Below are 25,863 nucleotides of genomic sequence, written 5' to 3' on the forward strand. Positions count from 1 at the left end.
ACTAAAACCTTCAAAGTGAATGTGACCACCCAGGAAACGGGGACAAAATGAGAAGCTTCCCTGACCAGAACCCAGTTATGTACCATAATCCACCAAACAGGCAAAGGAAGGAAACCAGAAGAGGCATCCCAGAACACAACAGGAGAGGTCACCCCAAGAAAGAAGTGGTGATCGATGGCGTGAAATGCAGCCCAAGATGTCAATCCAGGAAAAGAACAACTGAGAAATGTCTACTGGTCTTAGTAATTAAGTGGTCACTGGAGAACTTACTGAAAGTGGTTTCAATCAAGTGACTAAGAAAGAAAGCCAGACGGCAATGGATTGAGAAATAGAAATATATAAGCACAAACTAACTTTTTGGAAATTTTAAATCCGAAAGGAAGGAATGTGAAATTTAGTGAATATTGGGGAGAGGGATTCGAAGTCCCGGCCGGGTCTCATTCTTCATGTTTTCAGACGGATAAAAAGCCTATTTTGGTAAAATTCAAATAAAACCCACATATATTAAATTGGAAGTAACGTTTTTAATTATCAGGAAAAACAAGGGACTCATGTAGCCATCAATGGAACATACATATACGCATATGTAACATTTTCCAACATACCTTACAAGTACCTGGTAAAATCATCTCTTTTTTCACATACTCCAGGGGGCCAGGGACAGAAGGAAACTGTTGGCCAAGTATCTCTCCCTTGCTCCAATTGTTCCTTCTCTTAATCTTTCATAAAAACATTATGGAACACTAAGGAATATCCTTCTCCCCTGCTTTAACTATTTAACTCCTATTCACTCTTCGAAGGCCTGCTCAAAATCCCCCTCACAGAATCTCAGCATGTAGGAGACAAAAAGGCCTTGCAGGCTCATGACATCCATGTGTTTCTCCCTCTATGCTGAGAGCTTCAGAGAACGATCCCTCCGAGGTCATACTCGTGCCTCGGGGCAAAGCTGGAATCTGAACTACTTCTTCAACCAGCGTCCATTTCACAACTCATCCTTAGGTCCGCTTAAGACTGCAAGGAAGTCAAGCTTCAAGAATAATCTATCTTAAATAGCTGATTTAGTGTAAGACCCATGTTAATACACTTCTGAAAACTAAGGAGCTGGTCTATAACTTCACTTGTTGGTTTGTCAACTACCTACGACTACTTGATGATAGAAGTAAAGATTACAGATGTCAACTAATACTTACTTCGTGCATAGGCTGACTGTCAGTCACCAAATAGGATCTCTCCCCCAGAGTGCAGTATTTATTTCCGCCTCTGCCAGTGGAAGTGTTGGAGCAGATGTTGGCAGACTGTGACATACAGTATGTCTTTAAAACTTGTTGGGGTGTGAAATTTCATAAGGTCAAAAAATGCTGCATTTTGATCAGCAGATACAGGAGTGCTGTACTTTCATAAATCATTTCAGACAAACCAATACCATTTGCTAGTAAGATAGAGAAACTAAGAAACTGTACTGGCCTTATGGAGGAGATAATGTATGCTGTTAGGGTTTTAAAAGCCAATTTTTTATCATTTTAAAGCAAATGCTCGCTCAGAAGATCTTTGGAGTAAAAATGTGCTCTTAAGTCAACACAAAATACAAGATATTACTTCAATTGACAACAGGATTTTAAAAGTAATGTTCTAGTCAGAGAAAGCCATAAACATCTAATGTGTATTCCAGTGGGGGAAAAATTATTTCCTTAACCAATACATACACATTAAGTGTTCTCACTTGTTAAAAAATGAAATCCCTACATAAGAATCCATTTATATAAATAGAGAGATGTTTGGGTCTTTTAAGTTAGTATTCTTATCACTCAAATGATTTCACAAACCCTTTGGTTTACTGCTTTATCTTACTCTTAAAAAAATTAAAAGATACTATCCATAAAAAAGGCTAGGGCTCCATATAATCTTAAAATGACTTTTATGACATTCAAGGACTTTTGTTATCTTGGATATTTTGTTGTTGCTATTTGATATTTTTATTTTTATTTTTTTTTGCTTCCATCTTAACCTCCTACCTTTTCCAAATGTAGCTAACAGAAAACAACACATAACCAAAATCAAAATTAAGAATGGTGTCTAGCTGAAGATTTTATCTCAATGGCACAGATTTTAGCTCTTATGCAAGTTTATTTTAACCTAACGTAACTTTTTAAATGCTTTATTTCTGCGTTAACACAGAAAAACCCTTCCGTTGATTAATCAGTAATACAATCAGCCTAAAGAGCCCGGCATTTCACAGCAATGTTATTTGTTGCCATTATCACAGGCAGAACCATCTTTCAGTTTATTTTGTGCTGTGTTCAAGAAAATATACAGTCCCTAAGTCAATCTTAATTACAAACATTTTTCTGAGATACTTGTAAGGAAGAAAAATTTAACTTCAAACATAAAACCTCCCCAGAAAAGAATTTCTAAAGTAAATCACTTGTTTCTCATCAGATGATCAACGAAAAGAGCTAAGATCATGCCAGGAAACCGATCAGAAATGCACTCGGTACCGCAACATCTTACAACCAAGTTCACTCTAGCAACCGAGTTCAAAGGTCTCCAATCATATTTTATGAAGAAAGGCCTGAGGTACACATTTGGGGAACTGTATTTACCACATTTAGGTTCTAACTACATAAAATCTTATACTGTATTGCCTTAGAGAAGGCCATGTATTATCGATAATCAAAGCTGAGAGTTTCCCTGCTCTTAAATACAAACCTGAACTCTTTCATAGGCTTCTCATATATCATAAGGGATCTGACACGTGAGGTCACACAAGTAAATAGATAGGAGGTGAATCAACAACTATAATTAACTTACTTGCCACTGAAAAGTTGTTGAGGGGATAAGGTAAATCCACATCTTGAGGCTTCTCTTTATATCCAATGAATGAGCCATCTGTCTTCAAAAGGAAGTATCTCGGCCTCCAGTTTTTTATATATTCTCCTACATGAGGAAAGCATGCATGTTAATGCTGGGGGGAAAAATGAACAGCAGCTTTTATGTGAAAAATCAATTATGGCACAATATATGTCCCACAACACTGGCCTCCAAGAATTTAGTTAGGCAATTTTCTTTTAACTTAGCTTACAAAAGAAAATACATAAGCCTGCAATTAAGATTCAATAAAAACTCAAACATGTTTTGTTTTTAATGATTTCACACTTTGATAATTCATTTGCACCATTATTTCTTCAGAGAATCATTCATCTGAGTACACATTTTGTTCAGTTTTTCATTTTATCAGATGGGCTGTTAGAGCGTATTTCAACCATTTTAAAAAGCCTTGGTAAATCATCCACACAGTATCAAGGAATTTCGATGAAAAACACTTATCATAAGGAGGAACATGAAATGGATGTTTATCTTCCAAGTACTACTGACTAATTGTGTCATTTTTTAAGAAGAAAGAGGGGAAAGTCTGTTTTCACTGTTAAATCTTGATCGTAACATGTTTTAACAACATTTTATTGTTCTGAATAGGGAAATTATCCTCTCTACAATGCTGTAAATAAGTCAAGGAAATGAAGGAACATGGGTGAACAGAGCTTAAAAACCATACACACACTCACACACATTAATAACCGTGAGAACACGTGCTACAATACCAAGCACATGATTGTCAAGAAATGCACTTTATCAAATTTTAACATAAACTGTCACCTCTCTTCCAAAAAGTAAGTTTTTAGCAACCAGATCACAAGTTGCTTACCTAATGGGACTCTCTTAATTTTAAGAAACAGGTGTTCCGTGATACCATAAGAGATGGAAGGCTATCTGGTCTCAAAACTGTCCCCTCTCTACTGGATATTTCTACCTGGTTCTTCAATATCAAATGTTTAATCACAGTACTGCAAACAACTGAAAACAGCCCACCTTTCCCTACAAATCAGCCTCTTCTCTTGATCCCTGTTACCCAAGCTCAAACACCTGGCTGTTGCCTCCCCTTCGGCTCAGTCAGTATTGCCTTCCCCAGTCTATTAGCCTAGCCTGAATGGGGCCCTCGCACCCTGCCTTTCTGCTGCTGTGCCGTGACCACCCCGCTTCCTACTCACCCCCTTCCGTCCTAATGCGTCTACCACCTCCAGATTAATCCCATGCCTGGGTGTACCACTTTGATTGCATCACCTGTCTGCTCAAAAATATTCTGACTCCCTACTGTTTAATCAAGTTTCTTAACAGGAAATGTAAGCCCTTCCATAATCTCACCCCAACATACATTTCAGATATGCAGTGTGCCTCTGAATCAGCGATTCTCAAGGTCCTTCCCTCACACCTCTTTATACTATTAACTGTTACTGAGAACTCCCACAAGCCCATTAATGTAGATCACGTCTAGTTTATTGTATTAGGAACTGAAACGAAATTTTAAATTCTTCTGTCACTTCAAGAATAACAATAAACTCATTACATGTAACATAGCTAATATATTTTTATGAAAATTATATTTTCTAAAACAAAAAAAATCAGCAAGAGAGAACTGCTTTACAGTTTTAACAATCTCTCTGATGTTGGGCTTCATAGAAGACAGCCAGGTGCTCGTTATCTGCTTCTGTATTCAATCTATTGTAGTATGTTTGTTTTGGTTTAAAACATAGGAAAGCAATCTGGTTCAAACAGGTATGAAGCTGGAAAAGGGAAGAGCATTCTGACAGTTACAGTGATCTTTCTTTGATACTACATCAGCATTTGACAAGTGGTAGTTTTATGACACCATATCCATGAACTTCCTACACCGGGTTGTGGGAAAATCCACCGGTCAAATGAATCTTTTACATATGCATGGTTTTGTAACATCATACAGTGGGCATTTCGAAAACACTGGTCTGCTGAGTTATACGGACCTTCCCACTACTGACACACCGTATTACTCAAGTATCATCAGAAAACTAAGCACCGGGAAGCCATCAAGCTCACGATGGCAGATATGTTCAAATTTTTGCTTGAAAAACTGATCTTCCCCATTGGTGGTTAAGGGCTGTCAGTCCTCTTCCTTGCAGTGATGCTTTCCGGGTCAGTGCCAGCCTAGGGCTGCTACTTGACAGAGCTTAATAGTGATTTACCAAATGAATGAATGAATGAATGAATGATACGTACACAAATATCCCACCACATAAAAGGAACTTAAAGGGCAAGAAAAAGAAAACCTGATTCCCCTCCTCACTTTGTTTTACTGAAAAAATATGGCCCAAATATTGATACACACATGCCAAATTTATAAAACCAGAATGTTAATAAACCCACAGTTCCCATCAAAAAAGATGAAGGAAGTTCCTTTCTTGACTGTCTGTATTATTTTATTTTTCTATTTTTATCTATGGATTCCTACATAAAACTTAAAATCATTAGATATTACTTCTCTAATTAGCGATGGAGTATTTAGATTTCAAATGCTACTGTAAAGGAACAGATTCATATCGGTATAAGATGCTGTAAGTCTACCAGGCTAAAAAATGAGCAATAGTTTAATAATTACACCAAAGGTAAAACAAAACAAATTCATTTTAAATATTTTAATTTTTTTGAATGTTTATATTTATTTTTGAGACAGAGAGAGAGCATGAGCAGGGGAGGGGCAGAGAGAGGGAGAGACACAGAATCTGAAGCAGGCTCCAGGCTCTGAGCTGTCAGCATAGAGCCCGATGCAGGGCTTGCCAACCATGAGATCATGACAGGAGCCAAAGTTGGACACTCAACAGACTGAGCCACCCAGGCGCCCCATCATTTTAAATATTTTAAAGAAGAAATAATGGGATAGCACTATTTCTTATTTTATGAAAGCACTGAAAACACTTATTCAAGAAGTATGAAATTAAAAGAAATAAACATCAAATTTTCATCTCTAAGAATAATTTCCTATCAGCCACTAAGTATTTACGTGCTCAGATGCGAGACACGAGATACCACCACATAAATCTTCTTTTTTCTTAAGCAAGTCTTAGGAAATTTCAAATATTTCATATGGTCTACAAGCAGGACTTCTGGTTGCCAAAAAGCTCTCTTAAAAATAAATCTATTGTGCATCCATGACACAGAAAGATTACATCAAGACACTGTACTAGTCATTGACACAGGATGAAAAGTCAAAATTTACCTTCTTGACAAAATAGAAATAAGTATTATTTCTCACAAATTTTGGTTAATAATGAGTTGATTCAGTTAAATTGGTCAACAATTATACTATCACATGAAGCTCACAGTGGATCTCAAACTTTCAATGAACACTCTTGATATTTGACTCTTGTTTATAATATGAATAAACTTCCTGAGAAGATGTTTAGAGTACACTTATTTATTTGTTCTTTATGCTGGAGACAGTCGTGGACAAATAAAAAAGACAAGGATTTTGACTCTTGGAGTTTATACTCCTGACCACATGAGATTTCAGGCACCCCTAAAACTCGGAGAAGCCTTCTGAATACTTCCTGAAAGCAGATCCTTTCGTTTATAGGTTCCCACTGACATTCTCAAGTCAAGTGCATACCACAGCATGATGTGCTGGCCTAATTAAATATTTATTTTCTAGTTCCAAAAGTGGAACTGAGAAGAGATTCGTTTTCTGCCAAAGAAATGGGCCTTACCGGGGACACAAATTCACAAGGAGGGAATAAAGCAAAACAGCGAGCTTTACTGCCACCAACCCAGGCCCAGAACAAAAGAAGAAGAGTCCTAGCTCAAGAGATAGAAAAGGTCATCGCTCTTCCCGATACCACGGCAGGAAACCGTGCACACTGGTGGAAAAGGAGAACTGTTCCTGCAGCCTGGGCTTCCCAAGAAAATCGGACCCTGTCCCACCGGTCATGAAAAAGGACCTGAACACCCTCCTCACTGAGAGTCTGGATAAGGCACACACTCTCAGGCTGCTCTAAAAATATGGCCAAAAAGTCCTCACTTTTATGGGGCTAAGTGCCCGGAACAAAGGTACCCTCTCTGCCTCCAATCCTTTTAGGCCAGACTGCTAAAAGTCAACCACAGCTTGCATTTTAAACATGGCATTTACACCTAAATTTATACGTATTATATGTATTAAAACCAAGTTGTATCATACTTTTATATTTATAGCCCATAGGCTTCAACTATCTAAGACACAGCTTTGTTGTAATGGGGAGAAAGCCTTGTTTAAAAAAGCAGCAGCATTTATGGGGCTCCTATTCAAAGCTTACGGCGCGTTGTCATGATCAATCCTCAGCAAGCATCGAGGCCACACCCTCGATGTTGGATAGGTATTTCCAACACCACCTCTTCCCAGCTTTCAATCTACCTTAGTTAAGGGCCCTTTCAATTAGTTCTCACACTCCTTGGCTGGAGGCTTTATGTATTTTGAAGTCTGCTGGTTCCAATATCAAAACACATATATTTCCCAACGAGGATCCTGAGATTTTGGCCTCTGTAGTGAGCTGAATGGTGACCCTCAAAAGAGATGGACACACCCTAATCTCAGGGACCTGGGAAAATTACCTACTATGGCAAAAGACGTGATTAAGTTAAGGGTTTTGAGAAGAGGAGCTTATGCTGGATTATCTGGGTGAGCCCTAAATCCAATCACAAGCATCTCGGAAGCAGGTGTAAATGTGAGGCAGGGGGGCTCTGACATCGAGGAGAAGGCCATGTGACTTGATGTTGCACCACAAGCCAAGGACTGCCTGGGGACACCAGATGCTGGAAAAGCAAGGAACGGATTCTCCTGTGAAGCCTCTGGAGGGAGTATGACCCTGCCTGACACCTTGACCTCGAACTTCCAGTGTCTAGAACTACGAGACGATAAATGTCTTTTGTTTTGAAGCACCCAATTTGTTGTAGTTTGTTACAGTGGCCCTAGAAAGCTTAATGCAGTTTCTTAGCACCACAACCGAAGGCTTGTTTACAGAACCAAAAAAAGATGCCTACTGATTTGTTAAGTTCTTGGCATCAGCGGTAGAGACACATAGTTAATACCTTCTGAGCACAAAGGGAGAAATGCACCTCACTCTTATAAACAGGAGAGAGTCCTATTTAGGAAATGCGGGGTTGGAGGAGGCTGTTCACTAGAGTTCACAGTTTTCTTGGTTACAATCACTTCAGATTCTGGACTTCCGCCAACTTTCTTACATTATTTAATAATTTATTTCCTGTAATCTCTCCAAACACACAAATAAAAAAATCTCAGTGTTTCTGAGCGCGTGTGGCCATACAGAACATTCTTGATTTCCCCACCAAGTACAAATAATATTTTGGCTCTCAGTCTTGATCTTTAATAACAACCTCAGATGGGAGATGGTGGGAGTTTAAATCATGAGTACCCCCGTGGGTCATCTTTATTAGGAGATGCATTCAGCTCAGGGCTGTCCAACCAAGCTGACGGTGTTCACGTCCTACCTGATCTCAAATCACATTTGTATTTAATAATCTTCAACTTACATTCATCCTCGCACACTACAGATTATTTCATCAGCACTTTGCTGAGAATCACCTTTGCACTTTTAAAGCTGGTATCATCAAAAAGTGCAGAGTAGGAGCTAGGAACGTACGTCTAAGGACTAAAAGCAGACTGATTAAAACGTTCAAATGGTCTTACATCTAGAACTAGGAAATGCTGAGATTTGTTCAGACATACGAACGGAAAAAAGCTGGTATCCTCACAAATGAATCATGTTGACGAGTATTTGCTTTATTCGTTCATTCATTTTTAAGGCTAGGTTGTGTTCCAGAACCTGGTCCTGACCCTAACTCCTTGAGAAGAACTGGCCGAGAACAGCTCGGGAACGCTCATTCATCCACTGGAGGCCCAGCCAACTGTCCTGGGCTATGCTGAAAACAGTCAGGTGAAGTCACGAAGATGTTACTGAAATACATATAGAGACAATCCGATTGAGAAGCAATTGGTACAACTATAGCACTGTTTGTCATGAATCCCATACACATGATCATTTAGAATTTAGATGATACAATTAAGCAGCAGCTTTAAAATAAGCTACTTTCCTTGGACAAAATATGAAGAAAACAAAAGAGCCGGTTATCAACAATTGTACTGCAGACACACTGAAATTCTGGTTTCTGTCAGAGACACGGGTGACACGGCTTTTTAAACATGACTAACAGTCACTCATCCGTGCTGTGACACAGGCTTCTGAAGCTAACCGCTCCCTGGGGAAGAGGTGAGGGCATTCTCATGTGCAAGGTGGCACCACCATCTCATCGTAAAGCCAGAACTGCAGGCTCAGCCTTCCTGAGAATATACATATATATGTATATTCTACTGCCACGTTTAATCACAACACACATTTTCAAGCTATGTTACTATCTGTCTTTGTTGTCTCGGAGAGGAAGAATGAATAGATAAAAGCCACACTGGATGGGTATGTTAATAATTCAGGATTGACGGAGGGGGAGAGCCCACACAAAAAAGAAACTGGCCATATTATCACCGTGATAAGGCACGTGGGTCCCCTTTTCAGAGCAAAAGAAACTCTACTGAAGGCACCTTTGAGGTGACCACAGAGAGTCAAGGTCAATACAGGATCAATACACTTCTCCAGTGAGGCTCAGCTCTTTCCCCACTCCGCCTCACCCTTCAAGGGCTCCAGGTAAGACGAAATCGTGCTGCAGGGCAAGGACTCTGCAGCCTGGCACCTTGGGTCTGAACCTGGCTCCTCTACTTTCCAGCTGCAGGAACTGCTCCCTGCGCCCCGATCTGAAAAACGAGAAGCGTGGTAGCAGCTCCCGGAAGGACACAGTGGGACACTGCTTACCTGAGCACAGCACGGGTCAGGTTTTGTTACTATTAAGTGGAACCGATGCCATTTACCATACCTCTCCAACCTCACACTCCATACTCCACTCATCCGTACTGCGCTTACTCGAGAAGATTGACATAGATGAGGCAACAGGCAAAACCTGTAGTAAATGTACTCTCTCACCCCAAAACAACATCTCTTTAACTAGTGGCAGGTATATAAAACTTGAATCCTACCTAAAGAAATGAAAAGGCTATCCCATATCAAAACATGGCATTGATTTAATACTTCTTCTTTCTTGAAGATATCAGAGTAACTAGTCTTCCCAAAAACAGAGCTAAAATTTTAGGTATCTTTTAGATATCTCTGAATTACTTTTTTAGTTTATTTATCCTTGAGAGAGAGAGAAAGCACACATGAGCACAAGTGGGGAGGGGCAGAGACACGGGGAGACAGTGAATCTGAAGCAGGCTCCAGGCTGTGAGCTGTCAGCATGGAGCCTGATGCGGGGCTCAAACTTATGAGCTGTGAGATCATAACCTGAGCCAAAGTCAGATGCTTAACCCACTGAGCTACCCAGGCGCCCCCTCTGAATTATTTTTATTAAGTGATATACACAGGGTACTGTCCCATGAAAATAAAATAATTTTAAATTTCCAAAGAAGAGCTTTTAAGCCAAAAGTATGGCAGCTTTCAAACTGAATTTATAGGACTTTAAGAAATCATTAGTCTTAAATAAAAGTCTTCATGGGACAATTTCTACCTAAGAAAGAGGTTTCATGTTGATATCAGTATAAAATCTATTAATTTTGAGGTTCACAGTATAGTTAAGTATTTAGTTGCTTACTGACCGACACCAACCAAATTAATACACATGCATTACCTAAAAGAAATATAGCAGAATCCTTTTCCACTAATAGATTTCCATAAAGAAATATTAGGACCACAAATAAATAAATACTGAATATATAATTCACAACCATGCACCATGTCTTAAAGATCTTAAAGCCAAATACAGTTACTGCAGAAACGCACGATGATAAACATAACAAAACATTTGCCATCTCTGAAAGAGTCTGTTACATTTTTCTAGAGTGGATTGCGAGTATTCTGTTCCAATCAGTTCTAAGTAAAAGCCCTAAGAATGCCTCTCAGGGAATAAAAGAAGTAGAGTTTCTCAATGAAATTATCATCATCCTCTTTTACAAATGTCTTGAAAATAATCTTATGGAATTATTTTTATATTATCTACACTGCAATGAGCTAGCATAGTAACAATTTTTCAACTGCATGGGGACAACCTGGTAACTTTTTAAAAAATGAAAGTACTTTTGCATATGCTAAGAGCTTACTAAATATATCTTGATTGGGGTTTCCAGCTTCTACAAACCCCAATGTTTGGGTTATCACGCCCCTTTTAACAAGACCTTTCAAGCACAGTCTTTCCTTGCCCTTGGGCAAAATTCCAAGTGTTACTTTCTGTGGTGTCCTCTGTGAGATCTCCTGGACCCTCATCAAGCAGCGATGGCTGTGTTCTGATGGTCTCCCAGGACTGGGTGGGGTCTACTAAACATGCCAGAAGCACCCCAGCTCCTTCATTTTCAGGTAACGCTCACAGCTCAAAGAACAAGGTTCTTGAAACACGGTTATTTAGAACCGGAGATAATGGCTTCTAATCGATTCACATTCATTCAGAAGTCCGGAATGGGTGTCAAAATATGCAGGAGCTCCGTGAGTACAGAACGAGTGAGACGGGTACAGCACCTGCCTGCAGGGAGCTTTAACTACAGTAGGGCAGCTGGGAGAAGAGAGAACTGGACAAAAGTGGACGACCGAGCAATAAAATTCAAAGTGAAAAATCCTCCCGCTTCTCTTCGTCGTTTTTAGCGGTCTAGAAAGTCATGGAGGGTGGCAACATCTCCCATGCCTGGCCTCTCCAAACAGCACCCAGTGTGCCTGGTGATGGTGGTTCTCGGTGACGCCGGCTGACGCATCACCGTGGGGAGAGGGGCTGGAAGCAGTATCAGCAGAGGATCCTTCCGCATTGCATGGAGACCTGGTTTGCTGCTGTGTGGGTTCCAAGACAAGGCACCGCACCCACTCTTCTCTGAAGCCTCATGACAACACTGGCAGAGGCATAGGAATGGTTCACGATGCTGCTTTCACCCAGCGGGACATGTGACACACCTGAGCTTTCACGTGTCGAGACCGTGCCCGTGCGGTCTATTTCTCTCATGGCTTTCTGCATCGTATTGGTGAATGAGGTCATACTGCAAAACACTCAGACGTTTATGATGATCTCACGCTGGCTGTCTGGCTGTCACACAAGGTCACTGCGAGATTTGTCTGCTCTTGTCCTGGTCAATGTTACCACCGCAACTGACCAGATGGAAGGTGTTTACAATTTTGGTGATTTCTGCGTTGTGCTTCCAAGATGCCTTAAAAGCTTTCCAGATGTACCCACATTCCTCTGCTTTACCACATATGCTCCTTCGTGATTATTTTGAAAAGTATATTATAGTCAAGAAATTTTGCTTCCACTGCATAATGCATGAACTTGTCATTTTTATATTAGGTATGGTTTTCACATCTACTTCCTAAAGAAGGCTGGGTTCCATGTTTTGCTTTGAAGCTGAAGCAATGATAAGAAAAGTACTGCACTGAATACCACAAGATGTTACAATGCAAACGTCTCTAAGGTCCTCCAGTACTTTATCTGCTTTATCTTCTGTTATCCAGAAAACTGCACAATGACCATCTATCCTTAAGCATTATGGTATTTGTTTCAAGGTATTCTGTAAATTAGTTCATCAAACCCAGGTTCCCTCCTAGTATTTTTGGACAACATTATACTTTAAACCAAAAATGTGACACTTACTAATTATTCTTTGAAACATAAGAACATCTTACTAGAATTATAGCAGTAAGTTTTACTTTGAGAGAAAAGCAAGGTGAATGGAGAGAGAGAGAAGGAAAGACAAAGAGAGAGAGCAAAACATCCACACAAACTAGCCAACAGAAAAATAACATCTTGGCAATTTAATGAAGAATAAACCATGAGATTAGTTTACATAGCAGTAGATATGTTGTGGAGAATTACTCAATCTGCACTCAGCTTCCTGCTGGGTTCAATGTGAGCTAAATTATTATTTTGCCTACATTTACACCCTTGTAGATTGTGAAGGCAGAGCTTTCTTCTTAATCTGCTTTCTGCATGATAGCAAAAAGTCTCCGACTCCACACACTGCGTCAAACACACGGTCATTCCTGGACTATTTTAACAAAGTATCTGGGGCCACAGAACTTTAAACAGTTTGGAAGAAATGGACGTTTTCAAAGACAAAACTGTACAGCTTCTTTACTATAAATATTTTCCATCTCGACACGGGATATTCTCTAAGTATTTAAATTAGCGTAACATCCTACATTGCATATACAGCAAAGAGCCTTAGTAAATATCAAATATGGAGGCAGCAAGTCCATAACACAAACCTACTCACCATGTATCTCCAGCACCTACCCCAGAGCGGGCTGGCGTTTATCATTAATTGAACAGATAAACCTACCACTGTGTGAAGTATACTCATGTCAGAAAGCTCTCTCACACAGAAATCTCACTCGAACACAACCTATACGGGGTTAGAACACATCTGATGGAGAACAAACACAACCATTAGTGCCTCCCCAGGGCAGTGGTCGGGAGTCGACAGGAGTGCCTGCTCACGGGGAAGAGGCCGTGTCCTCTGGTAAAACCCTCAGGTAATTCAACCCTCCCAGCCCGATATTCAGATCGCTTCCTTAGCAAAAAAACCCCAACACAACAGAATAGGGCTTTATCTTAGACTGTCACCCACGGAGTATCTCCTACAGTAAATTTCCAGAGCACAAGACCCCAAAACGACACTGAGTCGAACCACAAACTCACTCTACGGCTGAATCCATGGCCTTCCTAAGCCCTCTCTCCTCCCCTTCATTTTTCCTAGGCAGCATCCTGCCCGAGACTTGCCTCCCAGCACCTAAGGGGTGAACAGAAGTGCTGAAAGCCAGGACGAAAAGGACATATAAGTGCACAGGTCCACGCACTGTTCTCGGGCTTCACCCACGAGACCTGCCCCCCCCCCACCCCCCTGCCGCAACACGGAGAGACAGGTGCCAGGGTGTCCTCACTTTGCCCAGCAGGGCTGAGGCTCTGAGACACTGCTAACAAGTAAAGGCCAAAGCTGTGATCTGAACAAAGATCTAGTGAAGTAAACACAATCCCACTCTGCCAGGCTGCTCAAGCTCTCAGAAGTGGGGAGCCCAGAGTTCAAAGGCCAACTCTGCCACTAACTCGCTGTGTGCCACCACGCATACTGCTTAATTTCTCTGTGCCTCAGCTTCTTCTTCTGGAAAATGGGGACAACAGTTTGGAGGAAATAAATGAATACTTATGAAGTACACAGAACAACCTCTGGCTCATACACATTACCCAGCATTTGTCAAATGAATAAAGTATGGTTTACATCTTAGAGTATAGCTAAACAAACAAACAAAAAAAGATGTAGCGAGTGCCTAATATGTATAGCATATTAAACTCCACAGAAGTAAGTGGAGTATTTAAAATAAAGTGTAATCTGTTCGGATCATTTGGCCGGCCTATCACTCACTGTTGCACGTTTGTGGGGCAAAGGAGGTGCTGGTTTTTTGTGGATAAATTTCAATTTGTTACTCACTTTGCTTGTATCCTAGTTTCATCTCCCACTATTACTGACAACAATGAATTACATATCATTTATACTCCCCCAATTGAAATCTTCTGCTAAAAACAGATAATGCTGTCACAGAAACAGCCTTTCTTGATTCACTATCAAGTTACTCTGTGGGGAAAAAAATCAAGCACGCCACGGGATTTACTACCAAACATCTCAATGTTTCTTTCAAAGTATCTCATAAAAACGTTACCACATACAAAACGCAAGGGTGCACAACTCATTACTTTGACACCAGGGCTTTCTCACTCTTCTTTTTTTATTGTGCAAGATAATTATCACTGGACCTCAAACATTCTGAATTTAGATCTCTGTTAAACCATACATTAATGTTACACTTTTATAAACACTTAGGAAGAATACTGTATTTCAACTTCTAGTATATTTTATATTTGCATCTAACAATTACATATCCAGTGAAGTCAATTATTCTTGACTTTATACTGTATTTTAAGATGTGATTATGCTTAAGTCGATAAAACTGTAGGGAATATGTTTCCATTTCAATGAATGTGGCTATGTATTCAAAGTGTGGTTCAAATGATTTTGAATACCAGAATATTTGCGATCAAAAGAGACGAAAAGCAAAAGACACCCAAGTAAAATCATCTTAACTTTCCCATGTTAATTCTCTTATCATTTTTGTAAACGGACCTAATTTAGCAATTTGTGGCCAGTCGTCTGCTATCACTTTCTGAGGCAAGAACTGAGTGTGCTTAAGGGGCTCAGCACACTTAGCGCAGAGAAAGTGAACATTTCAAAAGAACAGGACACATCAAGCACTATTCAATTATTCTAATAAGTCCATTTCTCCTCCCCAAGGCAAGCTTATCGATCAGACAAACAGCTGAAAAGCTGCCTCTCAATGTTAAAAATGAATTTACTTACCTTGGCCCTCTGAGGGCAGTATTACCTAACACACAGACAGGAAATTTGCTAAAACAATCTACCTACTGTTCCAACAACAAATAATCTGTAAAAAAAAAAACAAAACAAAACAAAAACAAACAAAAACACCAAAAAACCTTAAATGGGTATATTTCTCATTATACACAAGTATTTCTTTCCTCATCATTACCTACACCTCTACAAGCATAATAAAGCCTGTTTTCAAGTGTTTCCTGAAAGTTTGAAGGGTAAGATTTTCTGAAAATCAAGGCATCACAAAGGAAAACGACTTGGAGCATCAGTCATGAAAGTCATTCAAAATCCACTGAAATGAAAAATTATAAAAGTGATTCCCCATTGCATAAATATTAAGTTCTATTACATTTCTATCATAATGGCCTCTGTAGAATAATTTGTTACTTAAAAACTGCAGGACACCAGAACATAAAACCTTCCAGTAAAGATAAACTAATTCAACGAGATTAACACTTAGCCCCAAACGGTAGGTGATGGGGTGTCTTCTTACAAGCAGCCACCAACCAATAGGCCCATTTATTACAACCCCCTCGCTTACTAATAAAATAGAAGACAAGTGACAAATCAAATCGGTAGTGTAGGGTCAAAGCGCCAACCTAATTTTCATGCTGATTCTCGAAGTGTAAAACTCTTCCCATAGCTTAAGGATTATCAGTTCACTTTCCAGAATCTAATGCAATGTGTATTGGGTGTTTTATTCTTTTCTTCTCAGAAAGCACCGATGTCACACAAAGTAGGAGAGAAGTTTTCTGGCCTTCACTTGTCTGAAATACAAAACATGGAGTAACTAGCCCTATATGATACAGTCGTGGCAAACTTTGAATTGAGGGGTATAAAATGTGCTGATCTTCATGTCGGAGTCTTACTGTGCAACTGCACCCCACCAACCCCTCCCTGTCCCCCATGGCCCCATAGAACCCAGCCTAAACCAGAGAGCTTTCTTACAGTGAGTGGCCTTGTGTACTGAGGGAGAGAAAAAGTATTACAAGCAGGTTAAGTAACAAACTTTTACTTTTACACGGTAAGATCTGCTGACGTGTGGTTTTCATACCATGGAAATACACTTTTGTGTAGAATGTGTATTTACTTTTAAGAAAAGCCCTTGCTTTCCCTAAGTTAAGGGTAATTCTCTACTCAGGAACTATACCATCACCTGGCACACCTCTGAGTAAACGAGGTTCTTAAAATATGTGCTACTGGAATTAAACAGTTTTGTTCTTTTGAAATTATACTACCCTATGGACATGTGAAGGTCAAAGAAAAAAATTCCTAAATCTCAAATCCTATTTTACTTTGTTGGTACTTTAAAAAGTACCAACAGTTATCATAAGAGTCAGTTGAACATAATATAATAAATGCAGAGAAGGGACAGAAGGTCATTTCATAAAATTCTTTTCTATAATAAATATACATACTTAAGTTTAAATATCTCTTCAGAAAGATGCCAGGAAACACCAGCTGCTGTTCTATGTGCTTTCACTTAAAAGTATAAAATTATGAACTTTTGATGCTGTGTTCTAGTCTCAAGCAAATAAATGACTTGCCCAGCCAAAAAATTACACAAACTTCACGCTTTATGCCTCTCTGCCTTTGTATCTTAATCATCTTCTGTTCTAAAAAGTGCTACCAAGTTTACCAACATCTTTAATCAGATTTTCTTGAAGCTAAAACACATTAAAAATTTTAAGCCAAAACATTTAGCAAGATGCCTTAAAGAATATGTCAGACAGAGAAATACTCTTCTGTTTTCAACATACTGGCCAATATTTTTAAAAATTACTATTCATGCAGGATTTTTCTGAGGCACAGTTCAAATACATCTATATACCATTAAAGCTAGAAATCCCTCAGGGGTTTTTTGGATTACCCTGAAAATACACCAAGTACCAATTTCACTCATAATGTCTTCACTGTCGAACATTCTCCTCCTAATCTGTGACGCTACGTTTCGTGGGGACAGTGCCACCTCTTTGGTACTGTAACTTGTTTGTGGGCACATGTGACATTATTTTAAAAAGTTAAATGGTAACACCTATCTGTATATAAACACCGGCATCTATCACCGTGTGCCATTACACAGTAAAGCGTGCTGAGAAGAAGCCAGCGTTGTGTTCTACAGCGTTCCGACTGAGGGTTTGTTTTTTCGTATAACCAATTTATCCTTCAAAACCAAAGCAGCAGTGGTCATGCCCAGTCCTATGAACCGCTTGCTCTCCCAGGTACAGCATTCCTTGACTCTTCACCCCAAATTAGTGAGTACTATTTAGTAAAGAGGATGCCAGAGAGAAACAGCAAGTTTAAAGGAAAAGCCTTAAAGAACCACCTGCACACGTGGGGGGCATCACCACGCTATGCTGATTTTACTGCCCCCGTCGGCCACAGCCCCCCTCTTTCCCCTCCGGGAAACAGTGCCCCCTCCCTCGCCCCCCCAGCCCGCAGCCTCCTCAGTGTCCGCGTCTGCAAAATCAGGAGTTGGGACAATCAATGTTTTAAGACTCCGTCAGAGGATAAAAGCATTACTTTCAGTGTTGTTCACTATAATCACAAAATTTAGTAATTATAATGTGTTCTACAATCGAATTTTTAAAAATAATTGTAACCCAGATCCAGCGTAAGTACTGGCCACAGAAGAGCAAAATGTAGTTCTAAAATAATGAGATTAACACTGAATTAAAGGAATAAATACAGTTTTCAGCTATCTCATGCTGAGTTTTTAAAGTAGAAAAATGATTTTATAAGATACAATACAAAATCACTACTGAATAACTACTCCTACCACACCCCCAACATAGGTTCACTCAAATCACAGTTCTCTAATATTCTCTTTGAACAATCACCTTCCCTGCAGATTTACGAAACGATCGTAAATCACTAAATAAATGTAGGGTTCTGAGAAAGCGACCTGGCATCTCTAATCTGGCCCCTGGAACTGTGCTCGCTCACAGGGCAACACTCACAGCGTTATAAAAGCACGCCCACCAGTGCGGTTACAGACCTGCGGCGCCACAAACGCGTCACACCTACCACAAACACACTACCGCCAGGGGCCAGTCTAAACCTATCGTCATCTCACTGCGTCCTCGCGAGATCTCTGCAGAGCGATCATTGTTGCCTCCCGTCAGCACGCGAAGAAATTAACACTCAAACAGGTGAGGGCATTTTCGTGAAGTCCCTCATCTAAGCGAAGTGCCACTGAAATCTGGTCTGCGTAAGTTCAAAGACGCTCTGCCTTCAATCCCGTGATCACCTATGTATACGTGCCTGTGCCACTCCGATTCCGAAAATGGCTCTGAGAAATGGGAAGTAACAGGACATGACGAACGAAGGCCAGAACCACAAGTTTGCTTTCGCACAAGCTTGCTTTTGTTCAGCCACTCACTGACATCCTGTCACACCACACTCGCTCGGTTTAACAACGCCTCTACCTGCAAAATGCTCCCAAACTTAGCGGGGATATCAGCACTGACTAAGGAACTACAGATATTTATGTACATAATTCCACATACAGAAATCGGGGCGTATTCGTGGGCTTCTAAGTAAAAGAGATAACTAAATACACAAGGAGACAAAGACAAGGTCCAGTGTAGTTGATGAGTCTCTAAGCCTTTTCTGCAAATAGAGATTAGAATCAGTTGGAGAGAAACTGACAGTGAGCCAGAAAGTTCTTCCCAATAGACCTGACTTCTATTTCTATATGAAGAGTAGAAAATAACAGATAATCTTCCTTTAGTCCTTTCAGAAAGACATTACTGTGGACACAAAGCTCCGTCACTTATGTCTGCCTTTCATCCACACTGGAGGCATTTTTGCTTAATAATTATGCAACAATACCCTAAATGTTTTAGGAAAACATGAGTTTACCCAAAGTCAAAGTAAAAACTCTTTAATTACACCACACACATTTTTTGATAATATAAATCCAAAGAGGAAAAAAAAGGGGAAAGAGAAGCCAAGGCTTCCCTTTTTGTGTTCTAGCCATTTCACTCCCATCGTGATTGATTTTAAATTTTACAAAAATTTACAAAAATAAAATTTTACAAAAATTCGCTGTTCTAGAATATAAACACCTTTGAGAAACTGTACTTAACATCACTGTTTCTTCTCAATTATTTAAAGTCAAAGGGACAAAACATATTTAATAACATTCACGCTAAGTGTTATCATAGCATTTAAAAAAAATTACAGATACCAGATCTCTAACACCTAATTGACAAGAACGGATCAGAAGGAAACACACAGCCAAGTCAGTACTCCCTGATGAAAATGTGTGCCTATCGTTTACAGAATCAAAGACCCCGGAGAGAAAAAGTATTAATCAGGGAGGCCCGGTTCCCATATAACTTGGCTTCACAACTACTAACATCCAAGTTCAAAGTAGGACGGAATTACTTAGTGAAATAAATTTGGTACTCTCTATCTCACCCCTAGCGGTCGGCTTTAAAACAAATCAATTCAGTCTCAAGTAAGAGTTCAGGCTGCCGGTAAACTCTCCGCGTGCGTACTGAAAACACGGCAATCTACCTGATTTCCTAACCCAAATCTCCTGTTAGTGGTTCGCAATTCACACCATATATTAACCAAATCGATTAGCTGGCGTCTCTAGGGGGAAACAAGAAAGTTTGCATTGCCGTTTAGACAAGAAGCTGCTTTCTGCAACTATACGTGAATAAGAGAAGGAAGAGGAAGTATTAAGCCCCTAAACTAATTAACAAAATAAGGGGGAGGGGGGCAGGCAGGAAAACAATGATAATTAGTATGTCCCCTTGGTTAACCAAATCCACACATACATTCATTCTGTATACGCACAAACATCAGCAGCATCATAAACCGTCTCAAGTTCTAGCCATTATTCAGTTCGACATCTGCACATGTTTATGCGTCTCTCCAAACAACCTCTTGAACACCCTGCTGGAGCTGTCATTTTTTTCTTCTCCCTATCTGGCAGATGGCAAGTCAACAATCGGCATCAACAGCAGCCGAATATCTCCCCCTCCGTCCTACCCCCCTAAACAGACACAATAATAACTTCTTTGTGCTTCCCCACAATGCAGCTGCTTAAACCATTTCGCTACAAGGCTGCTTTGCCTTAATAAAAAAAAAAAAATCCCTTCTGTCAAGTCTAAAAAGCAGCATAATGTTAAGCAAGCTAAAGCCACAGCACAGCTGCAAACGGGCAGACACATTGACAGCTCCTCCCTTAACAAAGCCCTGCGAATTGAAGGGGGTTCATCTGAGGCTCACACAGTAATTAGTAGAAAAAAGTCCGACAGCCTCTATTATGCTAAGGGAAAAAAAAAAACTGGACAGAACTGGGCTGCTGTTTTGCGTCAAGAGTTCTGCTGCAGAGTAGATAAATCATGTTGGGTTTTTTCCTCTCTTTTTAAAGACAGTAATAAGGAGGATGAGAGAAGCTAATTTGAAAACTTGGACACAGTAATTGTACCATATGGTGAGCATTTATCCTTTCTGAAATGCACGCTAACAGTCACTTACATGCACACTGCTTTGTTTTACAGTTGTTATTCTCTCTACCATATTCATAAAATGGATTTGAATATCTGATACTCAAGAGAAGTTGTGTGTAATTAGCAACAGAACTGCCTGGGCTTAATTTATTGGCCTCGCACTGCAATCTAGTAAATGCAAAACAAAATTAAACAATGTGTCCACTTGGTAAAATGTTTTTTCTTTAACTCCATAAAAAAGAATGACTACAGGTTCATTAAAGTGTTGCTGAGGGAAGGTGCAGTATATTTTGAAAAATTCTCAAAGAATATGCTATGGCTATTGGAAAGATTTCTGTGGACCCATTTCAAAGATACCAAATCACCAAGAGAATGACCTTTCATTAAGACCATCTGGTTCAATTCTGTATTTCAGTGAAGCAGATGTAACTCTTCTCCATATATACCAGTACATCTAGACTTAAAAGAGAATCTCCTACTATGTGTTCTAAAATTTTTTTTCAAGAAAATCTGTCAGCTATTAAACAGTTATGAAGTATTATGTGCCAAGCACCATGCAAAAGTCTTCACATATCTGAAATAAAATCTGAACATAAACTGATTTAATATTTTTGTTTGTCGACTTCAGCATTCTCATAAAAAGCCACCTACTATTTGAAAAAAGTCTTCAATAACATCAGGGCACAGCTTATCAAGGTCCAATATATATATCAAAGTGACATTTTTCTGACAAAACATTGTGTAAAAAGTGACTGTAAGATTAGTTTTTCTTCTAATCAGAAGTAATTCATTTTAATGCCAGCTTTGTCTCTGAAGATAAAAATATAAAGTGTTTATCTACCATTGATAACCTATACTCTAAAACACTGAAATACTGGACTAGAATGCATGAGATCCTTGAAACTCCAAGTGGAATGAAATCATAGGTCTGAACTTCTACAATGTACTTGCATCCGCAAGTATTGCCCTGATCACTATTTTGGGGATGTGAAAGAGTAAAATATTCTTACGAATTACTAGTTGAACACAGAACTAAAGAGTCCCTCTTCAAGCCTGAAGTAATCTGTGACTTTAAAATACATGTATCAATGTAATATTACCCCAGTACTATACCAGAAGGCTGTGATCCCACCAAAGGTAGGTGTTATTACACTGACAAGGAATGGCCCCATTCAAGAAGTTCCACCAATTTCCTAGGCTATGTGTCTGTCTTGCCTTAGAAGATATATGTTTTATCCATTACTGGCAGAGTGGCTTCTCTTTATGCCACCAATACTGGGCCACAGGACCAATTTACCTTAAGATAAAAATATTTCATTTTTGCATTCTGCTTTACAGCTCATTGAACATTTTCAAATATTAAAATGGATCTCCAAAGTTCATTCTGATACATCAGAATTTGGTTTGACATACAATGATGTTTTGTTTGGGAACTATCTGACCGGTAATCCATGGCTGAGTCCACATACTTTCAAACCAGGTGAATCCTATTATATGAAGAAGGTCATGACACTGTCTTGTGTCAAAAGAAGGGCTCCAGCTACAGAAGAAAAATAAATCTTTTTCCAAAACTGTGCAGAATTATATAGTAACTATCCTGGTTAACTGGGCAGAAGAAATAAGCGAATAATATTGTTTGGAAAACAGGTTCAAAGATGTGACCATCAAATGGCCGAGGTCTTCATCATATAATAATAAAAAGCCATGCTTTGGTGCAGAAACAGGAACTTGATTCTGCTTAGGAAAATCAAGTTGAGGAAGTGTTTGTAAGCTTGAAAGCTCCATTCAGTTACCAAACTTAGGATGTCGGATGTGAATGTAATATCTGAAAACCTAAGGGAACAACGATGTGCTTGACTTCAACATCTGATCATTAGTGCTTAGCAAAATCTATCAACAGTTGCTAAACTACCTGAAACCATTTCGCATTATCTCAATAACAGTGCAAAAAATCTCATTGTCCACAGGGATAAATTAAGACCATTTTAAAGTTCCTTCTAATAAGAAGCATTTGTTGAGAGTACAAACAGTGGTTTTAAAAGAATGCTTTCTTTGTGTAATCACAATTCAGAAGACTATCCTTTCCCTAAATGGGGGGTGGTGACAGAGAAAGAAATTCAGGTAGAATAAGCTCTTAAGAAAATGTGCATCAGTTAGACTTGTGCATAAATTAGACACCAGTACGTCTGGTCAGCACCCTCATCTTGACTTTCCTACAATGGTACCTTTTTAAGAGCTCACATCTGACACAGAAGTACGGAAGTGGAGATTCTCTTATTAAGTGTGAAATAGGAAAGTTCTCGTAACAGGTTTAACCAGGTACCAAATGCTATCTATAGTGGATGGTGTACTCTTAAATACTTGCAAACATTTGTCAAAGCCCATGACACAGCACAGACAAAACAATGCAGTCGTCCACTGACGCCCTCATGGTGATGGCAAACCTGACCCAAAACTTTAAGATTCAAGAAGACGACCTACTCACATGGGTCTCCCCGGCGGAAATAAAAGAAATGCATCGGTTTACAACACACCTCTCATTTCTGACAACAAAAGCAAAGCAAGTAATAATAATGCTTATCCTAGAATTTAAAATTATGAGAGCCCAGAAGTTAAAAACGATTACTTAATACATTATTATGACGATGTAGAGATGGAAGGAGAGTATTTCCAGAACAGTATTCAGCAGCAGGCACCAGCCAAAGATGTACCTTTGATATTTCGTCTTTAACCTTGGTGCTCTTTTGGGGCTCCCCCTGCTGCCAGGAAAAACCCCACTGAAGCTAATGCAAGCAAAGGGTTATTTATTATAAGAGTACAAACACCTCATCCAAAGAAAAGAGCTGTGCAGGTATAACTTCAGTGAATTAGATCTGGAAAATCGCCAACTCCACTTCCCTTTGTCTTGTTCAGGGTCTGGTCTCGGTCAGTCTCTGTCTCTGGTCTCTCTTCTCTCTCTCCTATTCCCTCTACCCCCAGCCTCTCTCTGTCAGAACATTAGAGGCCTTTGCCACATTCTCTGCACCCGCTAGCTCCTCGGCTGGCTCACAAGGGCTCTTCCCTCCTACCCTCCAAATTTCAGGCAGCCCCTGATGGCCATCCCGACCCCGACCTGAGCTAGGGCTTTACCTCTGCACCTCTTAGCTGCTTCAGTCTTCAGCCTCTCCAATCCCTTGAAGAAGCTCTTGGGTCAGATGCCCACTTACCAGGCTGACCTGGGCAGGTGTGTCTGTCCCCAAACAACAGGGGGCGAGGGCGAACTTCCCTCAGAAAGGGCCACGGAGAGAGCAACAAATCACTGGCATTTCCAGCACACTTAGCAGAGCTAAGTGTGTGTGTATATGTGTGTGTTTCAAGGAACAGATTTCTAGGTTAGTGGATTCGTTTTAACAACTGGAAAAAAATGCTAATAATAAAAGGCCTTGTGAAATAGGCCACTGAATTTTTTAACTTTTTTTGTTAAAACAAGGAAAAAAAAAAACTTACCCCAAAACTGCTTTGTGTTTTGTGTGACTGAGAACTATTAAGGCATCCAGGCAGGACTCACTGGAATCTGTCAATTCACTGTTAGCACATAAAACACAGTCATGTTTTTATCCACTACATTCAAGAATAACACTAACCATGTGGCAGAAATGCACAGCCGCCCCTCCTCATCTGTGGAGGATACATTCCAAGACCCCCAGGGGGTGCCTGAAACTGCAGGTCAAACCCAGTATATACTGTGTTTTTTCCCTAATATCCCTAACACACCTAATATACCTACAGACTCATGATCAAGTTTAATTTATAAATTAGGCACAGTAAGAGGCTGACAGCAATAACTAACAGCCCACCACGGGTAACGGAAACAGTGAAAGCCAAACTGTGGATGAGGGGCTGGGGGTGGGGCTGCCGTGCAAATGACTTCTTACAATCCTAAGACAAGTTCAGTTTGTATTATGGTCTTTTAGTTAGTTCCAATAGGAACTATACTCTAAGAATCTAAATGTCTTCCCAAGAAGAGTCTTGTCCAGTAGCTCAAACTGTGGGTCAAGATTTTTTAATTTTCAATGACCAGGCAGTATCAAAAATACTAGAAGCCCCTGGCCAACCCCATCTGACAAACAGGCAAGTTTGCAAAAGTTATAAATTTGTCAAGATTTAAAGCCTAACTGATTGTAGGACAAATTTTACTAATACAGATGGTGGTTAATTCCTACATAAGCCATTAGTTGAAAAAGCACTACCCAGTAGTAATCATGACTCTTACTATGTTTACAACAACACCACTTTGTTTTCACTCTCATTAGCTCATGTGATCCTGACCTCAACTTGAGAGACAGACAGGTCACATATTAATATCCCCATCAGTAGTCAACACACAAAGAATAGGGAGATGTTTTGCTCAAGAGTTTCCATTTGTTTTTTAAGTTCATTCATCTTGAGAGAGAGAGAGCGAGCGAGCGAGCATGAGCAGGGAAGGGGCAGAGACAGAGGGAGACACAGATTCCGAAGCAGGCTCCAGGCTCTGAGCTGTCAGCACAAAGCCTGATGCGGGGCTCAAACCCACGGACCATGAGATGGACCTGAGCAGAAGTCGGATGCTTAACCAACTGAGCCCCCAAGAGTTTCAAAACTGTATGTACCCGATGAGAGAAGAGTAAGTAAGACTAGGGACTTTCTACCTCATTGGATGGCCACATATTGAACACATTATAAAAGAAATCGGAGTGTAAGTTTGGGCCAAATTGTTACTTAGGTCACTTTTAACACTAAGACTCTAAGATATTATGACTTTACAGATTAGGAAACGAAGATTTAGAGCTGGCAAGGGACATGCGTGTGGACTAGCTATTTTGACTTGAAGTGCAGCACAGTTCCAGCTAACCTACACATCACAGAGCATACATTCTACATCATACTTGTAAGAAGTCCTGGAAATTCCCTTTAATAGCACTTCTCTTTCTGAGATGCATTTATAGGAGTCCAGGACACCGAATATACAATATATCTATGGTCTCCTACATGCATGGGAGTCAGTGT

The 25,863-nt window shown here is 39.9% G+C and overlaps 1 protein-coding gene across 3 annotated transcripts in view; it reads right to left on the reverse strand.

Annotated features, from left to right (window-relative positions):
* AKT3 (AKT serine/threonine kinase 3) overlaps positions 1–25,863 on the reverse strand; it is a 306,189-nt gene that overhangs the window by 169,217 nt on the left and 111,109 nt on the right. For all 3 annotated transcript variants that reach the window (XM_027046228.2, XM_053209310.1, XM_053209311.1), the window contains one exon: positions 2,809–2,934. In XM_027046228.2, coding sequence (XP_026902029.1) covers positions 2,809–2,934 — 126 coding nt within the window. Of the gene's footprint in view, positions 1–2,808; positions 2,935–25,863 lie in introns of those variants that run through there.

This window comes from Acinonyx jubatus, chromosome E4 (genome assembly GCF_027475565.1).
Source record: "Acinonyx jubatus isolate Ajub_Pintada_27869175 chromosome E4, VMU_Ajub_asm_v1.0, whole genome shotgun sequence".
Lineage (NCBI taxonomy): Eukaryota > Metazoa > Chordata > Mammalia > Carnivora > Felidae > Acinonyx > Acinonyx jubatus.